The sequence below is a fragment of the Salmo salar genome, chromosome 04 (genome assembly GCF_965601325.2).
Source record: "Salmo salar chromosome 04, fSalSal1, whole genome shotgun sequence".
Taxonomy (NCBI): Eukaryota; Metazoa; Chordata; class Actinopteri; order Salmoniformes; family Salmonidae; genus Salmo; species Salmo salar.
In genome coordinates, this window is record NC_138294.1 from 69,885,326 (window position 1) to 69,897,505 (window position 12,180).

General features: G+C 42.3%; 1 protein-coding gene across 1 annotated transcript in view; it reads right to left on the bottom strand.

Annotated features, from left to right (window-relative positions):
- The window catches only part of LOC106603676 (protein turtle homolog B), a 200,400-nt gene that overhangs the window by 21,556 nt on the left and 166,664 nt on the right, over window positions 1–12,180 (bottom strand). Inside the window, exon 18 of the mRNA XM_014197639.3 lies at window positions 2,296–3,975. Coding sequence (XP_014053114.1) covers window positions 2,296–3,975 — 1,680 coding nt within the window. The remainder of the gene's footprint in view (window positions 1–2,295; window positions 3,976–12,180) is intronic.

Sequence of the window (12,180 nt, forward strand, 5' to 3'; positions counted from 1 at the left end):
GATGGACCCCCCTGTGCCTGCTGAGATGGACTCTCATAAAAGTACCCTCTGCATGATAAATACGGAGTCCTAAAAGACCTAAGAGTTAGACACAGCAATGGTGTTTGTTTTGTCTGAGAGTCAATTCGGTTGCACTTATGGGATTCCTCCTGTTGGGTGAAAGCAGGGTAAAGCATGACACACATGGAAAACCAGGGATCCTGTGGTGATGTCCCTCTGATTCCAGGCTTTTAGGGGCTTGTATCAAACAAACTGCACAATGCATTTGAAATGGTGTAGATAATAATGGCATTTTCTCCAAAGACTTACTGTAGCCCTGAAAGGTCTGTAAGGTAATCTGTGAAGCAAATAATTTCTCTTGTTGGGTCACAAAGGAGTTGATCCACAAAGTCCGAATTTAGAGGAAAATTAACAATCGGGATTTGTCAAAAGACAAGTTTGGTACAGTGCTTCACAGATTCAATGGATGGATGTTTGAAAGTTGATGTCTGACATGAAAAGCAGCATTGATCGAGTTGAAAACGGCAGAACTCCCAAGCCCATAAAATAAATATATACAGCAAAATTACATTGCAAGGAATAATGTAAGAGTCCCTAGTCAATTTATCATAAAAATTCTATCCTTTGATTAAGTCATTTGTCAAGAAAAAAATCTATTGATATTTCACTCTAAAACCTGACATTGGTATGTAGTCCAACCCAAATTTTCCTGACAAGTGCATTTAGCTTTTAAAAGTAGAACCAAAATTGTTTTCAATGTAACTGCGTTCAGAACTCAAGGCGCAACCTAACAAGTTAACCTGTTGGGGCTAGGGGGCAGTATTTTCACGGCTGGATAAAAAAACGTACCGGATTTAATCTGGTTACTAATCCTACCCAGTAACTAGAATATGCATATACTTATTATATATGGATAGAAAACACCCTAAAGTTTCTAAAACTGTTTGAATGGTGTCTGTGAGTATAACAGAACTCATTTGGCAGGCAAAACCCTGAGACATTTTCTGACAGGAAGTGGATACCTGATGTGTTGAATTACCTTTAAGCCTATGCCATTGAAACACACAGGGGCTGATTAATGTTTTGGCACTTCCTATTGCTTCCACTAGATGTCACCAGCCTTTACAAAGTGTTTTGAATCTTCTACTATGAGATCTGACCGAACAAGAGCCTTGGAACGGTGATGGCCGATTAGACTCTGGCGCGCGAGGTCATGTTGGGTACCCTCGTTCCAAAACGTTTTAAAAGAGAATGCATTCGTCCACCTTGAATATTATTCATGTTCTGGTTAAAAAAGGCCCTAATGATTTATGCTATACAACGTTTGACATGTTTGAACGAACGTAAATATATTTTTTCCCCTCGTTCATGACGAGAAGTCCGGCTGGCTTAGATCATGTGCTAACAACACGGATCTTTTTGGATATAAATGATGAGCTTTTTTGAACAAAACTACATTCGTTATGGACCTGGGATACCGGGAAGTGACATCTGATGAAGAGAATCAAAGGTAATGGATTATTTACATAGTATTTTCGATTTTAGATCTCTCCAACATGGCCGTTTGTCTGTATAGCAAAGCATATTTTTCTGGGCGCAGTGCTCAGATTATTGCAAAGTGTGATTTCCCAGTAAGGTTATTTTTAAATCTGGCAAGTTGATTGCGTTCAAGAGATGTAAATCTATAATTCTTTAAATGACAATATAATATTTTACCAATGTTTTCTAATTTTAATTATTTAATTTGTGGTGCTGACTTGACTGCCGGTTATTGGAGGGAAACGATTTCCTCAACATCAATGCCATAGTAAAACGCTGTTTTTGGATATAAATATGAACTTGATAGAACTAAAAATGCATGCATTGTCTAACATAATGTCCTAGGAGTGTCATCTGATGGAGATTGTAAAAGGTTAGTGCATCATTTTAGCTGGTTTTATGGTTTTGGTGACCCTGTCTTTGAATTGACAAAACATTACACACAGCTATTGTCAATGTACTCTCCTAACATAATCTAACTTTATGCTTTCGCCGTAAAACCTTTTTGAAATCGGACAATGTGGTTAGATTAAGGAGATGTTTATCTTTCAAAGGGTGTAAGATAGTTGTATGTTTGAAAAATTTGAATTTTGACATTTATTTGGTTTCAAATTTGCCGCTCTTGAAATGCACCTGCTGTTGATAGGGTGCACCACGGGTGGCACGCTAGCGTCCCACATAGCCCCAAGAAGTTAAAGCAATTGGTAATGGGGCAGATAACAAGTAAATCCCTCCCTGAAGGCCTAGTGCACCTACCCTGAAGCTGACAACTGGGGTGGAGAGGGCTCGGACGGAAGGACCTCCTCCTCAGTTCTCCTCTGGGATGGTATCTGCCCAATGGGATCACTTGGGATCTGCCCAAACATGTTGCTGCTTTCCATGGGAGGTGATGGGGACTGGGACGGGTAGCTTGTGGCGGAGGTGGCAAAGGCCATGTGGGAGCGGAAGCTGGGACTTGCCCTCTTGCTAACCTGACCATGGGCGGGAGAGGAAGAGGGAGACGACCTCCTAGAGAAGCTGGCTGAAGAGGGGGGAAGCAGGGTGATCTCGGACATCTCTGGAGGTATGGAGGGCTGGACGAAGCTGGGACGGGGACGCGGTCGCACTAGAATCTCTGGGGAGCCCTCATGGGAACTAAGTGGACTCTGGGTGAGGGGCGAGAGGCGGGAAGGTTGGATGACCATCATGCTAGGCTCCATCCTACGAGCCTGCCTGGGGCTGAGCCGGGGGGTGGGCTCGAACCACCGGGTGTCCAGGCTACTGAATGTGCTAGGGCTGCCCATGAGGGCTGTTGGGTCGAGGTAAGGCAAAACCGGCACACCCATACCGTGGCTTTTGTGTCTTAGCTTCCCTAGACTCTGTGCCTCTTGCATAGCTAAACGCTTGACTGGAAGGCCCTGAGGCTTGACCTTGCTGGGAGACTTGCCTGGACAGCTCTTTGGGGCCTCCAGCTGCAGAACACCGGGGTAGGAGGGCACCTGGAGAGAGGATGGCTGGAGAGCACCAGGGGGAAGAACATGGGGAGGAGGAAAGAAAGGTTCCCGGTGGAGATGCAAAGGGTGGTGGGGTGGGAAAATGAAGTGGGGCCTTTCCAGACTTGCAAAGGGGAAATCGGGTCTGTGCCAGATCTCCGGGGAGCGAGAGGAAGAGGTAAGCGTCAGGGGAAGGGGGAAGCTTGAGACGTCATAGTGATGAATATCTCCTTCCCCCATCTCCTCAGGGATGCGGGGGTGACCAAAGGGCCCTTCGGTGTGGTAAGGTGGTGATGACATGACAGAGCTCAGGGGGCTGGTGTCTACCATGTAGAAAGGGGGTGGAGGGTCGGGTTCCCCAGGGCTGCCAAGGTACCCGTAGAAGTGACCATGGCTGTGGGGGAGGGCTCTGTGGTGCAGGGAGCCTTGGATCTGCCCCGTGGCCTCGAGCCGACTGCTCTCCATGATGGTCATACCTTCCATGGGCCTCTGAAAGCGGGGGCTGTAGGCTGGTGGCTGCAGGTAAGAGTCCTGGCTGGAGATGGGGGAGATTTGGTGAGGTCGAAGGGTTGCCATGACGGGGGGCATGGGCCCGGGATCATCGTTCTCCTCATCCGACTGGCGGAATTCAGGATAGCGGTCTGACTCTTCGACGAAGGGGAAGCCCTCAATTCGCCGGGGCTTGACGGAAATCATCTCCATGTCGCTGGGGTCCATGACGAAGCGTCCGTCAGGGCCTCGGCTGATCAGCTCGATGGGCGTGGTTGCCTCCATTTCATACTTGGAGACGCTGTACTTTTTGCTCGTTATTGCTCGCTTGGTTTTCTTGTACAGGGAGAGTTCTTCCTTCTTCGCAGGACTCGAGGGGATCTTCTTCATGCTCATGCCATGCCCGTCCTCAGAACACTCTGATGGTTGTCCCATGGAACGCATACTCTCCGGACTCACCTTACCAGAGGAGGACCTGAGAAACAATGGAAAGACAGAAGGCCAGTCAATGCCTGCTCACCTACCTCCTTTAACATGACTCAGCAAACACCCAAACTAAGCACCTCTGTCGATGCCTTTACTGCCAGGCAACATTTTAACTGGAAATTACAATGAAATAAATAAAATAAAGTCTCCAATTAGAGATGACACATTTTTCCATAAAAAAGGCTTTTTTTTAAAGAGCCAAGCTCTGACTATAAGTGTTTCATATTTAGGTAACAAAATAAATATTGTCATAATTGTTTATCTGAACTGGAAAGTCAGATTATGTGCTGTTATAAGTTTAGTTTGAGCCTGAAGTTTAAATGGGGATTTCAGATACTGCTACGATGCACCAATGATTTGATCTGACAAGGCAGGGATTGAATGTTTATCATTTGGTGATGAGTAGAGGATGGAGATGGAGGGACAGCAGTAACTTTAGAGTTTTGGACTGCTCTCCTACGCAACATAAATAAATTGTTGAGTCATAGGTACATGGTCTTGGTATGGAGTCAGATGACCCACTGAGTAAAGTATATTTGGTTTATAGGGTTAACGGTCTATGTTTTCTATTAACTTTCCATTTGCTCAACCGCATCACTTGAACAGCTCATCAGGAGACTGTGCTGATTATAAATCATGTCTGCCTGTTTGTTTCTGATTGAGTAATATTTTCATTGTTCAGTCACGGTAGTGCTATTGATGTGAAGTCAGTCACATTAATTAAGTGTCTCTCAGTGGAATAACAATGCTTAATGTGTGTGTTGTATCACCTGTCATTTCCATTTACTTAGATTTTCATAAACCTCTGATAGTCATTGCCTCTGGTTGGCTCTAACATGTCCCCCCACCCCACCCACACATTCCCATTGCCCAGACACGGCCATCTTGATGACTCAGGTGACCATCTTTAGCAGAGTGGGCATCTGTCCCTTTTTACCCTCCTTTTTTCTCGATAAGTCTTGTCATTACTCAAACTTCCCTGGACCACATACTCTCGAGCCTCGTTCTCACTATATTTATATGTGGTGTTGACATGCATGTTATTTGTATTTCAAATTGTGATTTGAATTTAAGAATATCCACTTAGAATACAGTACATTCTAAGGTCATTATTGTAGAAATTGGACTACGTGTTTGTTATTAGTTGTATGGGTTTTATTCATTAGGAAGAAATTTGAAAGCCCATTTAGTCAAGAGAGTATTTATGTTATACCAAGAAATGAGGAACAACAAGCATTTTCCAGAAAAGAAAAGAGAAAAATCTGGACGTTTTGATAATACTTTATTCAGAGTACCAAAATACAATGTAAGGCTGAGGCTTTTCAGTCTCTCTTTTTTGCTGAATCACTAAGGCCTAGCTGTGCTTGTGATGGCTGCGGTGGCAATGGAGGGGCTGAGTTTCTAAGGCAACTGACAGTCGAGGACCCGCATTGAAAAGCAATGACGTTCTCTTCCTCTGCTACGTATGAGGCACGTACGTTCTCTCTCTCTCTCTGCAGAAGGCACTGTCTGTCATGGTGCAGGGTCTTCAAGTAGAGTGCGTGACACAGACAAACACATCTGACTCCACTGGACGCAGAGCACAACCCACATTCAAGATGCTTCCAGCAAACTATTCAATATCTACTACTCATGTGGTTCATAATATCTAAAACTATATCAACAAGTTGAATACATAGAAATAGCTATTACAAGCAATGCTATACACATACTTCAGTCTAGATAGAACTGTTGTTACAGCTATAAAATGTAATATGCTGGCTTGTTTGTTTCTATAAAAATCACTTTTGAATACAGTATTTGACATTTGCTGAATGTGCCATTTTTCATGTTAAGATTGTCACCGCTCATATTATGAGACAAAGATGTATTAACACTGGTTATAGCATGAATTTTAGCAGATGAGGACAATACACGTATATAAAAGTGATATAGATAGTCATATAGATTCACTGGTTTGATTACAACGCTGTAAAATTACAGGTGGTCACAAATACAACATTATACTTCTAGTATGTTACTGTATGTACTGTATATACTGTGTCATGTGCTTTTATACAGTAACAGGAGCACCATTTGGCACCAACACTGTATGCTTACCAATTACACATTCTCACTCTACTAAACTTAACACTAAATACTCTTTACTTTTCAAGGAATCCAACAGAATAGCTGAGAGGAAAACAGCAAAGCATAGAAAAGAGTAACTGCCAGGAGAAAATAACATTGTGTTGAATTAACTACGTATCACATGAAATCAATTCACAAAGAAAATAAGAAAGGGTTTCTAGTTTGGGCAGGGTTAAGGCAAGCTCGGGTGTGCAGGGGGCAGGTTCATCACAAAGAGATTCAGGGGCCGCTCGGCTGCAAACAATCTGGAAGGACACAAGGTATATTCAGCTAAGACTTTTTGTGACATACCAACATGAGGGAGATTTTTACAGTATGGTGTCAATTCTAGCAAAAAAAAGGTGTTATTGTTATTGACAACAAAGGAACAGTGAAAAGACTTACTTGTCTAAAGATAGGACGAACTCGTTGGAAACCACAGTGAAATTAGATGAGATTTAAATATTTATGTTGAAACTGACATAGAACAACTATGTATTGTGTGAGTACGTCCTGCAGACAGCCACATTAACATTTCCAAAAGTCTAAAATTAATTCTGTAAAAATTCATTTTACTTTGGAAAGCCTTTGATGAAAGCCTGCATGCTTGTTATAATCATGTATGAACCTTTATTTCTTATAATACGCTTATCTATGTAGGAAATGTAGGACATTTTCTTAAAAGTGACTCAAAATGGCTTATTTAGTAAGGATGATTATGAGAGTAATTATAAGATAATAAGGGGGCCATACATTCTTATGACAAGTCTTATGATGCATTCTAAGCATAATGGATTACACCTGCACACTTCAAGTAAATTGTTACCGGTACTTTCAACACACAGTTAAATTAAGAACTGAATGATGTTGACATTTTTATAGCAACATATTTGCCATGTTTAAACCACAATCTGTAACTTTCATTCCCAGTCGAAAGTGCTGCCCATGCATGTACAGTCCCAGTCAAAAGTTAGGACACACCTACTCATTCAAGGGTTTTTCTATATTTTTACTATTTTCTACATTGTAGAATAATAGTGAAGACATCAAAACTATTAAATAACACATATGGAATAATGTAGTAACCTAAAAAGTGTTATACAAATCAAAATATATTTGAGATTCTTCAAAGTAGCCACCCTTGTCTTGCCCAGATTCATGAGGCAGTCACCCAGAATGCATTTCAATTAACAGGTGTTTATTATTTTTTAATTTTTAATTTTACCTTTATTTAACTAGGCAAGTCAGTTAACCTGTCTGGGCTAGGGGGCAGTATTTTCACGGCCGGATGAAAAACGTACCCAATTTAAACAGGTTACTACTCTGGCCCAGAAACTAGAATATGCATATTATTAGTAGATTTGGATAGAAAACACTCTGAAGTTTCTAAAACTGTTTGAATGGTGTCTGTCAGTACAACAGAACTCATATGGCAGGCAAAAACCTGAGAAAAATTCAAGCAGGAAGTGGAAAGTCTGAGAATTGTAGTTCTTCTTTTGATTCTCTATTGAAACTACAGTGTCTGTGGGGTGACGTTGCACTTCCTAAGGCTTCCATTGGCTGTCAACAGCCTTCAGAAAGTGGTTTGAGCATTCTTCTGTCACTGGGCAGAGTATAGGAGCTCAGTTACTGAGTGGTCTGCCTGGCAACAAAGGGATATGCGCGGTCATGCGAGCGCGCCGTTCCTTCTTTTTCTTCTTGAATGAATATGCTATTGTCCGGTTGGAATATTATCACACTTTTATGTTAAAAATACCACAAAGATTGATTTTAAACAGCGTTTGACATGCTTCTAAGTACGGTAATGGAACATTTTGACTTTTTGTCTCTGGTTCCGTTCTCGCGCGTTATGCTGTACACACGAACAAAACGGAGGTATTTGTACATAAATATGGATTATTTCTAACAAAAACAACATTTCTTGTGGAAGTAGCAGTCCTGGGAGTGCATTCTGATGAAGATCAGCAAAGGTAAGAGAATATTTCTAATACTAATTCTGAGTTTAGGTTGCCCCGAACTTGGCGGGTATCTGTATAGCTCTCTGTGATGGCTGAGCTATGTACTCAGAATATTGAAAAATGTGCTTTCTCTGTAAAGCTATTTTAAAATCTGACAAAGCGGTTGCATCCAGGAGTAGTCTATCTATAATTCTTTATATAATTGTTATATATTTTGTCAACGTTTATGATGAGTATTTTTGTAAATTGATGTGCACATTCACTGGCAGTTTTGGTGGGAATACATTTTCTGAACATCACGCGTCAATGTAAAATGTTTTTTTTTTTATATAAATATGAACTTTATCAAACAAAACATTATGTGTAACATAATGTCCTAGGAGTGTCATCTGATGAAGATCGTCAAAGGTTAGTGCTTCATTTAGCTGTGTTTTGGGTTTTATTGACACATGTCCTTGCTTGGAAAATGGCTGTGTGATTATTTTTGTCTATGTACTCTCCTAACATAATCTAATGTTTTGCTTTTGCTGTAAAGCCTTTTTGAAATCGGACAATGTTATGGAATTTCTTTCCTTCTTAATGCGTTTGAGTCAATCAGTTGTGTTGTGACAATGTAGTGGTGGTATACAGATAAGAGCAAAGAGAAATGACAGTACATCATTATTTTAAGACATGAAGGTCAGTCAATATGGAACATTTCAACAACTTTGAAAGATTCTTCAAAAACCATCAAGCGCTACGATGAAACTGGTTCTCATGAGGACCACCACAGGAAAGGAAGACGCAGAGTTACCTCTGCTGCAGAGGATACGTTCATTAGAGTTACCAGCCTCAGAAATTGCAGCCCAAATAAATGCTTCACAGAGTTCAAGTAACAGACACATCTCAACATCAACTGTTCAGAGGAGAATGCGTGAATCTGCAAATAAACTACTACTAAAGGCCACCAATAAGAAGAAGAGACTTGCTTGGGCCAAGAAACATGAACAATGGACATTAGACCGGTGGAAATCTGTACCTTAGTCTGACGAGTCCAAATTTGAGATTTTTGGTTCCAACCGGCATGTCTTTGTGAGACACAGAGTAGGTGAACGGATGATCTCTGCATGTGTGGTTCCCACCGTGAAGCATGAAGTGTGATGGTGCTTTGCTGGTGACACTGTCTGTGATTTATTTAGAATTCAAGGCACACTTAAACAGCATGGCTACCACAGCATTCTGCAGGGATACACCACCCATCTGGTTTGCGCTTAGTGGGACTGTCATTTGTTTTTCAACAGGACAATGACCCAACACACCTTCAGGCTGTGCAAGGGCTATTTGACCAAGAAGGAGAGTGATGGAGAGCTGCATCAGATGACCTGGCCTCCACAATCACCCGACCTCAACCCAATTGAGATGGTTTGGGATGAGTTGGACCGCAGTGATGGAAAAGCAGCCAAAAAGTGCTCAACTCCTTTAAGACTGATAGAAAAGCATTCCAGGTGAAGCTGGTTGAGAGAATGCCAAGGCACACCTGTTAATTGAAATGCATTCCAGGTGACTACCTCATGAAGCTGGTTGAGAGAATGCCAAGAGTGTGCAAAGCTGTCATCAAGACAAAGGGTGGCTATTTGAAGAATCTCAAATATACAATTTTGATTTCTTTAACACTTTTTTGGTTACATGATACTACATAGTTTATGTCTTCGCTATTATTCTACAACGTAGAAAATAGTCAAAATAAAGAAAAACCCTTGACTGAGTAGGTGTGTCCAAAATTTTGACTGGTACTGTATATGTAAAGTATGTGGGTGGGTCTTGACATATGTCACTGCCACAGAGTTATTTGAATTATGTGGTAACCTAACCTTCCCCAAAACTAAAGACTACTAGGGGTGTTTTTGGAGTCAGAGCCCAGACTTCAAATAACTCTGTGGGAGTAATTTGCACTTTTGATAGGGAAAGAAAGTTACATTTGCCAAAACTCCCCACACATTGTACACATTAATGCAGGGACAACAGGTTTGACTAGAAATTAAAGTAACAGATAATGGGGCAGTAAAAGCAAATTGTCATAATTACTGAATAACTGTCAGTTTCTGTTGAATATCAATCTCATTTGAAGTAGAACTAAAGAGACTCCATTTTCCAATGGTCTCCCTGATGTAATCAATTAACCAAACTCATTGATTTCCAGTTGTTGTACAGCAGACCTGTTCCCTTTGTATAGCCATCCCAAACTTAAAACGTCATTGGTCTACCTGTGCAAGGTTTTAAACAGGTCAGGCCAGAGCATGGGATGCTATGCCCGGGAGCTTCATGACAAGTGGCGATATGTTCCTCTAATGTTCCTGTTATATTCTCAGTGTATGGCACAGGAGGGAAATTAGGGGGTGGGACGTGAGGAGAAGCAGCAGCAGCAGCCCGACCAATGAAACCCACGAGATGGGAAGAGAGAATACTGGGTATGTACGCCCAGTGGAAATCCTCAATGGCACAGAGTCGCCTGTCGATTCAAAGGAGAGTAAACATTTTGTCCATTCTGAACACTGGAGTGGTTTCATCTTACATGTCCAGCATTGTGATCAGCATCGGGGGGCAATTGGTACCATTTCGGGAAAACTGAATACAATGGCCTCCTGTGTAATGTTGAATCAGGCACTTGTGTTATTCATATTCAGTGAGTGTACAAATCATTAAGAACACCTTCCTAATATTGAGTTGCACCCTCTTTTGCCCTCAGAAAAGCCTCAATTCGTCGGGGCATGAACTTTACAAGGTATCGAAAGTGTTCCACACGGATGCTGGCCCATGTTGACTCCAATGCTTCCCACAGTTGTGGGTGAAAAACACAGCAGCATTCAAAGGCACATAAATATATATTTTTTAAAGAGCAGGTGTTCTTAATGTTTTGTACACTCAGTGTAATTCACTGTAGTTTCACCACTTACGGTGGCTTATATGTCAATTTGAGTTTGGAGCAGTCTGACCGCTGAAAATCCTTCTCAGTTCGCAGTGCTATCACACTACGTTTGCACGCACCTCGGGGAGACCATTAATAGTACTGGTCTAAATTGCTGGTTGGCCCATTTTGGGAACATTTCTGAGATATCGGGATCTAGGGCTTTCGTCTTGATTCAGATGTATTTAAATTCAGCTCAACAGCTTTCTCAAAGGGCACTTTCTACCCAACAATGCTGTACGCACGTCACCCTCTGCTGGACATCTAAGACTATGACATCTCCGGGGCCCATAAAACAAGCATGACTCCAGGTAGGTTGCTTAGTGCGTATCTTTTTACAGCTGTATCTATTCAATAATTCTGCATCTCCTGTGAGTGGACCGGGAGGAAGCTTAGGGCCCCAACTGCTTGAACCGGCATGTGACCGTGCGACTGTGCCCAGCACATGAAGCATGCGGCCAAGCCAGCCAGCAGCACACTGACTGAGGGGCGGGCTGAAAAATGTGCAGGTAGCCACACTCACTGAGGGCTGGAGGGCGGGGGCCGGTAGCTGCTGGCGTCTGGCCCCTCACAGTAGGGCTCTATGCCGGGCAATGGGCTAAGAGGAGTCCTGCGTTGGGAAATACAACAGAGACGGGAGAGGAAGAAGAAAAAAGGGAGAAGAGGGAGGAGGAGGAATGCTGTCAATGAGTCTCCAGAGCTTCCACATGTCCAAACAGAGAAAGAGAGTGAGGGATGATAGAGGAGAGACAGAGAGGAGGGAGGGAGAGAGAGAGAAAGAGATGGTCAGAGAAATGGAGTGAGTGACAGAGGGTGTGAGAATCTAAAATAAAAGGCTGGGTAGGGATAAAAAGTTAGAGACAGAGAGGGGGGAGAAAGAGATACAGTCAGAGAAACGGGGTAAGCAAAAAATGAGATGGGAAAAAAAAGGAAGAGGAAGGAGAAAGATGGGGATAAGCTGAGTCGGAGAAACAAGCAGAAAGCAAAAGGGAGGCAAGACAAAGAGAAAAGGGAGGAGAGAAGATAGAAGCAAGAGCTAGAAACAGAGAGGAATAAAGAATACAGGGAAGGAGCGAAAGACACAAGAAGATATTTGTACGATGCACGTCTGACAAGCTCGCCATTTATTAGGCACAATGAGTCATTCAGCATACCATTGGACACCCACACATGCTAGGACTAC